General features: G+C 40.3%; 1 protein-coding gene across 8 annotated transcripts in view; it reads right to left on the reverse strand.

Annotated features, from left to right (window-relative positions):
• Positions 1 to 421: 421 nt before the first annotated feature.
• Positions 422 to 15,464, reverse strand: part of LOC125451661 (serine/threonine-protein phosphatase 4 regulatory subunit 1-like) — a 93,659-nt gene continuing 78,616 nt past the window's right edge. For 6 of the 8 annotated variants that reach the window (XM_048529106.2, XM_048529111.2, XM_048529109.2 and 3 more), the window contains 4 exons: positions 12,446 to 12,566; positions 11,849 to 11,983; positions 6,159 to 6,300; positions 422 to 3,273 (listed from right to left, as the gene is read on the reverse strand). In XM_048529106.2, coding sequence (XP_048385063.1) covers positions 3,110 to 3,273; positions 6,159 to 6,300; positions 11,849 to 11,983; positions 12,446 to 12,566 — 562 coding nt within the window. In that variant the 3' untranslated portion in view covers positions 422 to 3,109. Of the gene's footprint in view, positions 5,013 to 5,038; positions 5,140 to 6,158; positions 6,301 to 11,848; positions 11,984 to 12,445; positions 12,567 to 15,464 lie in introns of those variants that run through there. The other 2 variants (XM_059646231.1, XM_059646232.1) reach the window with 2 other exon arrangements.

Consider the following 15,464-nt stretch of genomic DNA (forward strand, 5'->3'; position numbering starts at 1 on the left):
TACGTGACAATAAAATTAAATCAATTCATTGGCCTTCCTGTCTAAATGAATTCCTCTGCCTCGCCACTACAGCTATACATTCAGCCATTTAAGCCCCAAGTTAAGAAATTCTCTCCCCAACCTTCTTTCAAGAGGCTGCTTAAAACCGAATACTTTTGGTCAGCTGCCTTGATTTGGTGCCAATGTTTGCCCAACTGCACTTCCTGGGGTACCTTACTTCCCCCAGGTGATGTACATTAAAGTCCAGCTGAAATTATGAAAAAGTCAAACTCAGCAGTAGCTCCAGAGTCAGGAACTAGAGTCTGGTAAGGAATCACTGACTAACATGCATATAATTCTCAGTTCAGCAGTTATCAGATAACATAAATCCCAGGTTGCTTGCATTGCATTCCCTCCAAAATGTCAAAATCAAGAACAAAACTTGAAGAGCAACAAACTTAAACAGTTGCATATTTATTTTTATTTGGACAAGTACAGACAACTTGTATCACAACAGCTTTTTATGACATGATCAACAATGGGCACTTGAGTGCTCACAGATATGTACATATAAAAAAAGGTGCAGCATTCAGCCGATCATGATAAAAAGTTAAAATACCTGAATTTTCTGACTTAAAGCTTGTGTGCTACTCCAATTCAAAATATACTCTGCAGGACATGACCAGCATGAAACAGATATAAGTACACAGCAGCACTCTGCATAACACACAGAAATATGCTGTACTTTTAAAACCATTTGAATACTTTGTAGTGTTTGTGCTGAGCCTGACCCCGAGAGTTCCCACTGCACACATGTGAAATCACACAGAAATCTGACCATTTACCACACTTTGCAGCATGTAACATTAGATTATCTGGGAGAGGAAACATCTCATTTTCTGAAAAGAGGAAGAAGTCCAAAATCCACATGTGCAATGGATCTTCTCATTTGATTCTGGTGACAGGGAAGTTTGGAGGAGGAGTTGGGGGGGCATGGTTAAGAGAAAGGTAAAAGTCAACTGGCTTGATTGTTAATGTCTTGGAGCCAAATCAGCTGACGAACACAAAATTTTTCGGAGGACTCTGGCCTGGGATGAGTTCAGTTTGTCCAAGGAGGTACTGAGACTTCATAAAGTAAAATGTGGCAAATTCATAAAATACAAACCGAAAAAATAAGTATTTATTAAACACAGAAGATATGTGGATGCTGGACTTCTTTCAAGGAAAAGTGGAGACTATTGTTAATCCATTGTTTGTCTTTTATAGTCATTCAATCTCCAAACACAAAGTAAACTAGCGCCAGAACTGGAGATGGATTCTGAAGACTTACCAATGTAGGCTGATCTGCAACAGCAGTCTCAGATTACAATCAATCATTTACCCTGTTACAGATGGAGAGGTTAGAAGGGTTATTCCTCAAATGGGGTTTAAAGCAAGAAACATCTATCCTTCAGGTGGACACTAGAGAATTCTCATGATAGTTCATGGAGCAGCCAGTGTAGAAATAGAACACAAACTCCATTTCAAAGCATTTGTTACTACAAAAATCACTGAATAATGTGCCAAAATTCTGCAGAAACTTGTTTAACCAACGGTCTCTCCTCCTGGACTAATGGGAATCTCTCATGTCATTTAGTTATTGTATCCAGGATACCATATGAATGAGATAGCTTTGTTACATTTAAAATTTAGAACCGGCCTATTACTTGGAAAAGAGTCACAAAAGTGGAAGACAGATGACATGTACACTAATTACTGGAAACCATTCATTACAGATGTCAAAACTGAGCTGACATTAATTAATCATGGACCAAAGAACTCAATCAACAGAGAGACTTCACTGGCTGCCACTAAGGCACAAAGACCATCAGCTTGAAGAAAATGGTAGGATTGTTAACTTAGAAGGCTGAGTTTTTATAGATGGATTGAAATGTCCTCACATTGCAAAGATCTTTGCGAGAACGTTATTCCCACGGTGATTATCCAGCATGCTTTCTGTGTCTCTATTCCCCTCACCTAGCAAGATGGTGGGTGATTGTTATCATAGGTAGAGTACATGAGAAATAAAAGGTGCCTTGTGTGATTTAAAAGTGGAGTCAGATGTATAAGTTTATATAGATGTAAAGTTATTTGCACACCAGATAGTGCAAGATTTCATACTTTGAGTTCAGTCAGCTCTACCTCACTGAGGTATAAATTCTAGATCAATTTGGCAAGGTCTGCACACATCTACTAACAGCCACCATTAACCCTTGCATGTGTTTTCACTTCTGCCCAACATTGAGGAATTTGTTAACAAAAAAAGTACTCAAAAGCATTAAGTATATATTACGTATGCATTTTGTTGCCCTTTCTCCTCTATAATTCCGTCAATTCCTGTGCAATATAGTTAGAACAAAAACCATTAGTAAGGATGAATGAGGTGGGTAAGGAAGTGAGTCAAAGCAGAACATTGGCAGCCATTTTCTCATACCCGCGAGACTGAAATTTGCTGTAGTATGAATGGTCAAGCTTCAAGACCACATTACAATCCCACTGTCTGTGTTCGAACTAAATGAGGTATAACTAATCCATTTAGGTAAAGATACCCTTGACATAACTAGCACAGTTGAGAAGAACTTTTCAGAATGAGTACATGAAAGTCCTTGTACAGTATTAACAAGTACACATTAACTTGTCTAGATCTTATTCTTTGCAAACGTAATTAAATGTTGTTTATAGACAAGAATTGTCAGTAACATTCTAATAACTTTTCTGGAAGGAATGATCAGGTTTGAAATGGCAATCCCTCCTCCATTAAGGCGGCTCCAGGTGTTCAAGTTTGTTAGCTTTAAGAATACAGGAGTTTAAGGCTTCGGTGGTAAAATTCGCTGAGAATTTTTCAGTGGTCAAGGTATGAAAACTAAGTCACGGCCACACGACTAGTTATAGTCTAAATGAATCTCAGTGTAATCAAGAGCCACAAGGCAGGCCACCACAATCATTGAATGCCATCGTTCAGTGTAGAGAACAGATATCTCGCCGTATTCTAGAGCACTCACCCAGTACATTCCAGCTGATACACATGATTAATGCACTCATCAGTGACTTGGTTTGATCAGTCCAATGGTGCATGAAACAACAGCCTGTTTTAATAAGTGGAAGAAGCAGTACTCATGGAATCATCGCCAAGCTTTGTACTGCTGGGGTATATGCTAGCAAAGTATCGGACATCCCGGTCTCGATCAGCCTGCAGTACCACAGCGATTTGCTCTATGGCCTCCTGGTGAGAACTGCCTGAGTTCACAAAATATTCTGTAAGAAATAAGGAGATGAACTGAACTGGTAGGATAACCTTTATTTTACCTCCTAAGCCCCATAAATACATCTCAGCCAAGGGCTCCAACCTCCAACAAATGGAAAAAGATGCACCTTGAGTATAAATGTTCCAACCTTTGGAAAATAAGGAAAAAAAAGTCTCCTTTTAAATTCTACAAAACCACCAAATGTTTTCTGAAATAAAGTATCAACTCATAGTTGTCCCTTGTTTCTGTAAATGAAATGGACATTAATATAAAGTATCAGCCTACTTTCCTGCTTTTTCTTTTTTTTAAACTCCCCAAAATTTAGAAGTGTCAGAGGGTGGGTGGCTTCCAGAACACTCAATATTTAACAAGTACTCACAAGAACAGGAAGCACTATGGCAGGTTATGGGCCAGGTACTGGGAGATTAAAGTCGGCAGGTGCTTAACAGTTAGCATGGACAGTTCCCATGCTGTAAATCACTATGGTTAGCATATCATTCACCCTCTTGCTTAATAAGGATCAATGTTCTGCTGCCATATAAAAGAGAACTTTGCTTCCACCAGCTTTTCAGAAAGTGTTCCAAAGAATCATGTCTGTCAAAAGATTTCTTGCATCATCGATTTTTTAGATGGGCCACCATTACTTTTTTTTTGAAAAACAGTGAGCCCACAATCTAGATTCTGCCATTACCCCTACCTTGACAAAACTTGGGATACTTACTGAGATTTATTTATCTTAAATAGGTTTTGGAAGTGGAATTGGAGATAACAATTTGGGACAAACAAGACACAGAATTACAGAATCATTCCAAAACAATCTGACCAGTTACGTTCACGTGAGTTTTCCACAAGAAAAATTTCCCAGGACAGATTTTCCTAATAGGCTAATTTTGTCTCATCTTCATATCATTATGAAATTCTTTTTCGAAAGCCCTTGACTGACACTACCTCTACCACACACAGGGAGAGCATTCCAGGTCCCACTCACTCAGCACAGAAATGCTTTTCCTCATGTTGCCACTGCTTCTTTTGCTCATCACCTTGAATCGGTGTCCTCTGGTTCTTGATCCATTTACTAACAGGAATAGTTTCTCATGTACTTGTTTGGATCCTCAGAATTTTGAGTACCTCCAACTAATTTCTCCTCCTCTCAGGAGAACAGTACCATTTCTCCAATCTATCAACATAGCTGAAGTTCTTCATATGTGGAGCCAGGCAACTTTTCTGCACCTTGTCGAATGCTTTCACATCCTTCCTGAAGTGTAGAGGCCAGAACTAGATGCTAAACACCAGAGACTGAAAGAGTGTATGTACAGGTTCATCATAACTCCCTTGCTTTTACACACTCTACAGCCAATTTATAAGGCCAAATCTCTACAAGCTTTAGAAACAACTTTCTCAACCTGCCCAGTGACCCGAGTATTAAAATTCCCTTAAGTCCCTTTTATTCTGCATTCCTATAGAATGCACACTATTGTATATCCTTATTCATTCTGCAAATTAAGTACTTCATACTTTTGCTGCATTTAAATTTATGCTGCCACTATCCACCCATTCCATGATCCCACCAGTATCCTATTGATATCCATCAGCATTCACCTTACAGTTCACAATGCTTCCAAGTTTTGTATTACCTTAAAATTCTGACGTTGTGTTTTGTATACGGCTCGATAAATTATCAAGGAAAGTTGAAGTCCTAAAACTGGCCTCTGTGGAAGCTCACTATGTAACTTCCTCCAGTCCCAAAGGCTGGAAAGTGGAGTTGAGAGTTATCAGCAGTTATTCAGACAATTTTGCATCCAAGCGGTGACTATTCCTTTCATTCCACGGGTCATAAATGCTCTTTCAAACTTGTATGGGGCACATTCTCAAATACCTTTGAGGTTCAAGTAGTCACATTAATGGAATTACTTTCATCATTAACACCACCTATTACCTCAAAAAGAAAATTAAACATGATCTGTCCATAGCAAATCCGTGATTTTTGACTAAGGGCAAACTGACTGGCCTGTTGTTGTTTATTTCTGAACAAAAGTGTGACATTTTTAATTCTCCAGTCCTCTGCAAGCTCCTCCCAAGAATAGAGAGAATTATAAGTAGAACATGCTTCTTTGACAACTAACAAATTTGAGCCCATCCAAATGTTTCAGTTACCTCCTCACTCATTTTACTGCAGGCAGCATTTTCATTCTCTACAAAACACAAATCTTCATTTTCTACCTCAGCCTTGCCTTCTTATTTATGCATAAATTTAAAGTGTCAACACTCCAATTTTAATAATTTACATTTATTTAAAACAACCTGTTCAGGCACGAGGGCAGGTGGGACGTGCACCCAGATCTTCTTGACCAGCAGTAGGGAAACTACCGGTGCACTGTCTTCAAAGGCTGTATTTTGTTCTGTCAGAGCGTTGCTTGCTAATACTGAAAATTTGCCCTCCCTCAGTGACTTGAATCTGGCATGCTCTGAGCTTTTCCAAGCTCACTCAAACCTTCTGATGCAATGGACACTGTTCCCTAAATGTTCCTTTACTGATAGCTGATTCAACATATTCCCAACAATCAATAGCAGTATATCTCCTTTCTTGTGATTTGAAACACACTGATGTAGAAAATTCTTCCAGAAAAAGCACAGAAATTCTTACCTCTCTGCACCTGCCACCCCCCAACTATCCCTATCTCAGTCACCCGTTACAACGATAATTTCAGCACTTCTCAAAATTCCTTGAAAATTTGTTTTATTATAATTTTTCCACACTGGCTGGTGACGTCTATGTAGAGTATCCACTCATATAACTAGTAAATTTAATCTACATCATTTTAAAATTTACTATTTTAAAACAGATGCGCTTGAGGATTTTTTTTAACTAGAAACAGAAATAGGAAAAGATCTCACCTTTTTCCAACAGAGTTTGTCTCAAAGTTTTTGCTAATAACACTCTGACATTTGGAACAGGATCAGATGCTAACTGTAGTAAGTGTGGCATCAAGTGCTCAGTAAACTGTTCCACAGGAATACAATCATCTTCAAGCACAGCCTGCATTTAAATGTGCAGAGAAATGCATCCTTTAATGTACAATGTTTATAAAAACAAAGTTCAGACTCTTATTAATAACTGAAAGCTTACAGGTTCTATAGCACTGAATTGTAATTTTATCACAGCAAGCACCCTCTGTTGAGGGTACCTAGTTGAAAACTCGGTAATCAGGTATACTTGTACTGTATGGCCTCAGAGACAACCTGGTGGTGCTCAATGAACAGGAACCACATTTTCTACAGTACCTGGCACACTTTGAGGTTCATCATAAGCGACTGAGAGGAAATTTCTCTACCAGAAAACATCAAAACTGGCTTGATGAGTGGAATCGAGAGACAAGAGCTAAAGAAAAGGCGCTCCTGAACTGGAAGCGCAAACAAAACTTGAAGGAAAGAAAGCAGGTCTTTAGACAAATGAACGCAGGGGTCCAACAAGAAACTGAAACATAAAGAACAGATGGTGGGTGGCAAAAGCACAGGGAATTCAGCAACTCATCGACAGTCATGACATTAAGCAGCAGGAATAGGCCAGCCAGCTCTCATTCTTGCTCCACCATTTAAGACCACAGCTGACCTGACTGCAATTTCAAATTCAAAATCTGCCTACCCTCCTTGCTCATCAAGAATCTGTCTACTTCAGCCTTAAAAATATTCAAAGGCCCTGCTTCCACCAATTTTCCAAAGACTCTCCACCCTCAAGAAAAAAAACTCTCCTGGTGGGTGTTAAATCGTGGCACCTTATTGGGAATACATGGATTCTTCAGCAACCAAGACCACCCACAGTCAAAGAACCATGTATGTAGCTACTTCGGGTGACTAGCAGAGTGGTCCTCACCCGGGACAGGCAGCATGGCAGCATTTGCTGGGAGGATTGCTGATCTCAACACAAATGCTTTCAACCATGTCCCACATCACGCTGTGCACTGCCACCTCAGCACAACTCCAATCTGACAGGTTGGCAGTGCCCTCAACAAATGACTGCCAGCCAGGACACTGGTGCAGGGGTAATTCTTGCTGAAGTACAGTGGATTAGTGTTTCTGGGACCAGTATGTGACCTCATCTTCCTCAGAGAGGAGAACATGGTAGGGAGCCCACATACCACAACTGTAGCCATTTTCAAAGAAAGGGGATGACCAACTGCATTTTTTTTTTAAACAGGGAGTGGGGTAGTGCTGGTGAGGAGGGGAAGAGATTCATAACACATTCAAAGAGAATTAAGCTATTTGACCCGTCAAGTGTTCTCTGCCAATCGAAAATGCAATATGTTTCTCAACCCCATCCTCCTGCCTTCACATGATTCTATTACTAATTAAGAACCTAAGGGTTATCTTCCTGTCATAAATCCACTCAATGATGTGGCCTCCACAGCCCTTTGTGACAATGAGTTCCACAGAGTCACCACCCTCTGGCTGAAGAAATTCTTCCTTGTCTTAGTTCTAAACGGTAACCTTGAGACTCTGGATACCTTCAACAACAACACACTTCATTAGAAATGTGGTCCAAAAAAGTGCTCACAGTATTCCAAATGCGGTCGACAGGAACCTTTTACAGCCTTAGCAGTATATTTCTGCTCTTGTATTCTAGTCCTCCTGAAATGAAATCTCAAAATTCACACAACACCAGGTTATAGTCCAACAGGTTTATTTGAAATCACAAGCTTTCAGAGGTGTCACCCCTTCGCTAGGTAAAATGAGAGAAGCACTCAGAATTTATAGGCAGAAAGATCAAGGGTGCAGAAATTATAAGATCAGACAAATGGTGTATGAGTGGATTGTCAAATAATAATTCTCTGCAGGTAATCAAAAATGTTTGACAGTGTGAGTAAAGCATCAACTGAATAACAAGTGGTGACCTATAATCCTATATACATGTGGCCCCCACCACATTGCTCTGTATCTGTAATATCTTCCTTACTGTCCTGATTTGATAAATTATGATCTCTCGATCTTAATTAGTTTGTACAGTTTTGAATTCCTTCTTACTTTGGTTAGACCCTCAGCATGCAACTCTTATACTTATCACGGTATTTCAATCATTTGATTTGTCTCCAGCACCACTTAATTTTTAATTTTTAGTAATTGCCTTTCTGACTCCTTTAAATCAGATTATAAGACATCCCTTTGCTGGTTATTCAGCTATTGACACTTTACTCACACCATCAAGCATTTTAGATTACCTGCAGAAAATTATTATTTGAGACTCCACTCCCACCATTTGTATGATCTTTTGATTTCTGTGCCCTTGATCTTTCTGCCTATAAGTGGTGTTCTACGTATTTCCGACACTTCACCTGAAGGGTTATGCTCTGAAAGCTTGTAATTTCAAATGAATTTGTTTCACTATAACCTGGCATCATGTAACTTCAAATTTTGTCTACCTCAGTCCAACACTGGCACATCCAAATCATGGCTCCTAAAACAAATCCTAACATTGCATTTGCCTTCTTAACTATTCCAGAATCTGCATATTAACCTTAAGAGAATTCTGAATTAGGACTCCCAAGTCCCTTTATGTTTCAGATTTCCGGAGCCTTCTCCATTTAGAAAATAGTCTATGTCACTGTCTTACTACCAAAGTGCATGATCTCACACCTGCCCACATTGTATACCATCTGTCACTACTTTGCCCACTCTCCTAGCTTGTCCAGGTCCTTCTGCAGACTCCCCACTTCCTCAACGCTACCTGTCCCTCTACCCAGCTTTGTCCCAACTGCAAACTTAATAACAATGACCCTAGTTCCATCATCCAGATTGTTTATAAATGATGTGAATAGTTGTGGCCGCAACATAGACTCCCGTGTAACTCCATTAGTCACGAGCCACTGTCCTGAAAAAAATAACTATTTGTTCCTAACCTCCTCTTTCTGCCAGTCAGCCAATCCTCTATCAATACCAATACCTTGCCCCTAACACCATCAAGTCCTTAACTTATTTAAAAAGCAACCTTCTGTGCAGGACCTTGGCAAAGGGCTTCTGGAAATTCAAACAGATCAGGTCCATTGGATCTTCTTTGTCTAACTTGCTCATTACCAGCAATAAGAATTCCAACAGATTTGTCAGGCATGACCTCCTCTTGATGAAGCCATGCTGACTCAGCCATATTTTACCATACGTTTACAAGTATTGTGCAGACTCATCTTTAATAATGGAGTCTAAAATCTTGACCATGGTCAAGCTAACAAGCCTATACTCCATGCCTTCTGCCTCCCTCCATTCTTAAATAGGGTTGTTACAATAGCCACTTTCCAGACCTCTCAAACTCTCCCGATTCCAGTGATTTCTAAAAGGTCACCACCAATGCCTCTATAATCTCCTCAGCTATGTCATTCAGAACTCTGGGATGTAGTCCATCTGGTCCAGGTGATTTAACCACCTTCAGAACTTGAGGCTTCTCCAGAATCTTCCCCCCAAGTAATAGGCTCGCCTTTGCTCCCTGTCTCAAAGTTCTGGTATGCTACTGTGTCTTCATCTACAGTGAAAACTGATGCAAAGACAGATCATTTCAAAAATCCAAAAAACTTGATTTTTTACAGGAAGATTATTCAAAAAAACAAGTGCAGTCAGCAGCACCAATGTTTCCCTTCTTCAATTGCACAAATGCCTTTTGATTCTGTTAACTAGGAGGGATGATGGAACTCAAATTTGGCTACCTTGGAACTTTTTCACTACTGTGATCCTCACTAAGGGACTTGCCAGCACACAATACCTGCACAAATTGGCATCAAGTGACAATGGTGTGGTGACAATGTTATCCTCCAAGTTTCTAGTCACAACACTCCACTTGATATATTTTCTGATGTGATGGAGCTTCCCTGTAGGACAAACAGCAAACTGTTCAACCTGCAGCACCTTCTGCCTAAGACCAAGTCAGCCTCTGGGAGCATCCTTTCAAAGAAGGAGATATCAACAATGAAATGCAACATTTCAAGTCCTCAATCTTGACATTACATTTGTAGACTGCAGAGATGTAGTCATACCTGCATTGCCGCATGCATTACAGGCATCAGCAACTTACAGCAAACATCTCGCACCTTGAGAGAAATATCATGAGTGTCTCTGCAAAATCCAGCAAATCCACTACTAAGATGTTTCAATATTAGTATTCTCTTTCAGGCCAAAACCCTTAAGTAGTACTAATTACAGCCAATTAGCTGCACTGGACAGCCATAGTGCTCGCATGCTTGACAAGACTTCCAAAACATGTTCCAGACCCTGAAGAAACTCTGTCTTCCCCCACTGTCATGTCGTGTTTCTATCTTGGTTGGCTTTGCTCTTACTACTAAGCACTCATTCTCTCCCTTTCACATCTCTTTTTTCCTTTCCCCACTAGTAACAACTCCTGTGTCCTTTGCATTGGGACTCTGGAATGTCTGACCTCTTTGTCTTCCTCTGCTTCAGTCACAAGTATGAAAAAACAAATCTATTTTCCATCACCTTTCAGTTCTAAACAATCACACCAGACTCGAAATGTTAACAGTTTATTCTCTCCACAGATGCTGCTAGACCTTCTGAGTTTCTCTAGCATTCTGTCTTCGTTTCACATTTCCAGCATGTGCAACAGGATACAAGCTCTCAGCTCTGAGCTTCGTCTCACCAAGTGGTTACCCTGGAGAACAGTGAACACCATTCAAGGATGTCCTCAAGGCTTCCACGAAAGATGTAAAATCCCCACTGTGTCTTGCTCTAGACCACTCAGAAGAAGCACCTACAAGCAAGAGTCTCCGACATCTCCATCACGCCCAGGAGGAGATCATGCACAAGCATGAGCCAAAAAAAAACCCGAGCAACTCACTAATCCACCTCTTCAAACACTGTCTGCATACAGGGTGAGCATATTCAACATGCAACGGTAGAGTCATTTCAGGAGCCACAACTATAGAGAGTGGAATAAATTAGTTAACAGTACCGAGGGACTGCCTAAGAAATGTTGCATGCACCTCAAAAATGATATGCTCAGGTATCAGTCACAGGAAGGACGGTGAGAGTCTTCTTCTGAGGATGATGACTTCAGCTTATACAAGGGGGCATAGCTACAAATTGAGGGGTGACAGATTTAAGACAGATGTCAGAGGCAGGTTCTTTACTCAGAGAGTGGTAAGGGCATGGAACGTCCTGCCAGCCAATCTAGTTAACTCAGCCACATTGGGGCCTTTATGCAGTCCTTGGATAAGGGTATGGATAATCATGGGATAGTGTGGGGGGATGGGCTTAGGTTAGTTCGCAGGTCGGTGCAACATCAAGGGCCGAAGGGCCTGTTCTGCGGTGTATTGTTCTAGGTTTTGTGTTCTAAAATCTCCATAGCAACACTCCATGCATTTTTGTGACTCATGTCTGTAATGCTAATGGACAGAAGTTAGACAGATTCAGTTCAAACACGATAGTTGAATTGCGCCCTGTACCAAAATGCTACTAATACTATGACAGGGAAGGTCTCAGCCATACAACGATTTGTAATTATGGAATAAATGTATATGTTCCGCAGTATTCCATGTACAAACAGATAAGGGAAATATGTCTGGATGGGGCAACGTGCTGGATGGGTTGCTTACCTGGCAGACAAAAACAAAGGCTTGACGACCTGACCACTTCACAGAATGGCAGAACTTATCAACAAGTTCATGAATGAGGTCAACGGCTAATGCAGGAGTAGCAGATGCATAGAATTTTCTAATCATCTCACCGACCTGAGAAGAACGCAGGAATCATTAATTCTCAAAATGTTACTTTTTTTGCAAGAAATAAATGTAACTCAAAGCACTTGCTTGCAAAGGCTACGGGTCAGCAAATACTATACCACAGGTTGTGGTCAGGAAAACAGCAGTGACAGGAAACACAGATTTGCTACAGAATTTGGATTTTCATTTCTCAATAAGTTTATGCTTTTATGAGAAATTTAAGTCATCAGTGGATTATAAATTGCTTGAACTAACCTTAACCATCATTGCTGGTCAGTATTCAGTCTTTGCTATCACAAAATGAACCTACACCCGCTATAACCACAACTCCCCATAAGTGAAATTAGTGCACTCAGCAGATACCAGAAATCATACCTATCACCTAGCTTGTATGCATAGTAGAAAATGTGTTTTCTCGTTGCATTACCAAACAGATTCTCAGTTACTTCTATCAGCATTTGTAAAACTTACCAATCGGTAGGCAATCCAGCGGACTGAAGAAACTTTATCGGCGCAGAGGCTGAGTGATATGGGTCGTAGGTAGTCATACACATCCTTAGGATTGTACAGTTCCAGCAGCAAAATCAATTGCCTAAAATGAAAACAAATGGAAACAGCCAAAGGCTACATAAGTGACAAAAATGTATTCAACCTGCAAGCTAATCCACTGAGGTGAGGGTTGGGGGTGGGTGTAAAGAATCAGAAAGATGAACATTAACGTTAAAACCTGAAATAAGAACAACTGGCAAAGCGCATGGGTGGGAAAAAAAAATAAGGAAAGTCATTATGCATTGCTTTAGCTCACATCTGTTGTTCAGCAAAATCCATTTTCCTTCTACAACAGCGTCTGCATTAATCTACAAATTGCAGAAACAGACAGGATGAAAGGTTATCTTCTGAGAAGTGACTGAACAGGTTAAGCTTGTATCTGCCAAAGCTTAGAAGATCAAGATGTGATCTTATTGAAGCAAAATCCTGAGGGAAGTATGGATGTCGACATGTTTCTCCATGACTGAATCTAGAAACATGGCACAGTTTAATATTAAAAAAGGTACCTCCCATTTAAGGAGATGAGAATTATATTCTCACAGGATCTTTATTACATGGAATTCTCGTCTCCAGAGTGCAGAAGTTGGATCATTGAAAATTTTTTCGAGGCTGAATTAGATAAGATTTTTGCTTGACGAGGGAGTCAAAGGGTACAGGGTTAAGAGTGGAAAGGAGAATTAAAGCCAGTCTGATCAGGTAGAGCTTATCAAATGGAAGAATAGGGCCTAGGGAAGAGAATGGCCTACTCCTGTGCCCGATTATTGCTGCCAAAAGGTGTTCTGTTACAAGGAAATTCATGAACAACGAGAGGACTGCTTCACCCACTTGCCAGAAAGAAAAATATCCAGCCATCACCTTGTAGAAGATCCAACAAGGGACAGTGCGGTGCTGGTCCTAATGCTGGGGAATGAAGCTGGACAGTTTATCCAAGAAAGCAATGGGAGTGCATTTTAGTGAGTGACCACAACACCGTACTTGTCAGGTTTGCTGTGGAAAAGGAAAAAAATGGTCAACTATGTCCGTCAGAAATTTCAGGACCGCAATTAAGAAAAAAGGGGCATCAAGTGAATTACAGCTACAGAAAATAAAGTTTAAATGATATGTGCCATCAGTGTCAAATTAATAAATAACAAACAAACAACTACATTTGGGAGCAGATCATAAAAAAAGCTGCATTGAGACAGTCCTCAGTGAAGGGATATTCAAAAAGCAAAAACTTCACAACTGTTGATAACAGTCTGGAGCTGGAGGAACACAGCAAGCCAGGCAGCATCGGAGCAGGAAAGTTGACCCTTCGGGACAGGATCCAAGGGTGCCGCCCCGAAATGTCAACTTTCCTGCTGCTCCGATGCTGCCTGGCCTTCTGTGTTCCTCCAGCTCCACATTATCATCTCTGACTCTGGCATCTGCAGTTATTAGTATCTCTTCACAATCACTATGTTTTAAAAAAAAAAGTGTCTTTATGTAAGACAATGCTGCTGCATTAAGACGTGACGAGCAGTACAAGACTGGTCTGCAGTTTCTGGTAGTGTTAGCTCAGGGTTAAGAAGATGGATCTGATCTATCTTTTCAGGGTTAGATTATGAGTGGAGATTATGTAAAGTAAGCTTGTATTGCCAGAGAAAGGTAAGGGGAGATCAAATAAGGGTTTTACAATTTTGAAAGGAATTGATAGGGTAGCAGGATTTTAGTTTTTACCTTAATGAGCAAGTGCAGAAAATTCTGGGGGAAAGAGAGGAAACACAACATGCAAAATGTAGTAAAAGCATGGCACATTCTCCAATAAGAATCAGGTGTTAGCTTCATTTATTCTAAACTGCACACTGATACACTCTTGTTTGTCACATGTACAAATCATGTAGGGCATAAAGCAGGGCAGATGGAGTAGCCACAAACTTAAATGGTGGAACAAGCTCCAGGGGCCGTATAGTTGAATCCTATTCCTCTGATATTTAAAAGTATTCTACACTCAAAGCACTTGTGTGTGTGCGCACAAGTTCCTCCTAACCTCTTTTCTCTTTCATTTGAAAGGCACATAGACAGACAATGATAGCCAGAAAGAAGCCAAGTGGTCCATATAGCCTTTAGCATGCTTTAAGTAAATAGCCTGGGAGAGGCAAAGTATAGAAGAAGACCGATCATTTTGGAAAAAAATTCTGATTCAATTTGTGTTCTGGATCATTTGCGGGATACCAGGCTACACCAGCATTTTTATTGCCCAATCGTAATTGTCCGAAAAATGTGGCAGTGAATTGCCTTCTTGAACCAAAGTTAATGGGGTGGAGAGCATCTGTTGCTATTAACAGATTTTTGGCATTTTGACCCAGAAATGATAACAGTGAAGTTTCAAGTCAGGTGGTCCTTAACTAATAGGAAAATGATCATATCTGAAGAGAGATCCAGAACGAGGATGTGCTTATCTTTACTTACCTTTTTCTATTTATTTAATTGCAATCATTCCATGGATTTCTGCTCCATTAGAAATAATCGCAGGGATTTACACCTCTTACTTATAATTGCAACTAACACAACATCATGGTCAAACTTTGTAGCTTAAATATTATTTTTACAATGCATCAATAAAGTTCAACAATATGGCCTTGTCAATGACTACTCAAAGTTATAACTTCATTGCAGTATTTTGTTCTAGATGTCTTAAGGGTTTGATGCTCCTAACCGCTCAATTCATTTCCTACCTCAAAACCTTGGGTCTATTGGTTCACTTATTGGTGCCTTCTCATCAAGCATATACTGCCATTTACTTGCTCCTCCTGTCCTCTCATTCACCAACATGGTCATGCACTTTCCCCACCTTCCATTCAACGCTTCCTCAGTTTCTTGCAGTTTTCAAGAATTTTACATGTGGTTGCAGGGACCCCCAAATTCACGCTGCTGTTATCAGTTGGGTTCCATTTGTCAACCAGCCTTCCAACATCTGAGG

Source organism: Stegostoma tigrinum, chromosome 5 (genome assembly GCF_030684315.1).
Source record: "Stegostoma tigrinum isolate sSteTig4 chromosome 5, sSteTig4.hap1, whole genome shotgun sequence".
Taxonomy (NCBI): Eukaryota; Metazoa; Chordata; class Chondrichthyes; order Orectolobiformes; family Stegostomatidae; genus Stegostoma; species Stegostoma tigrinum.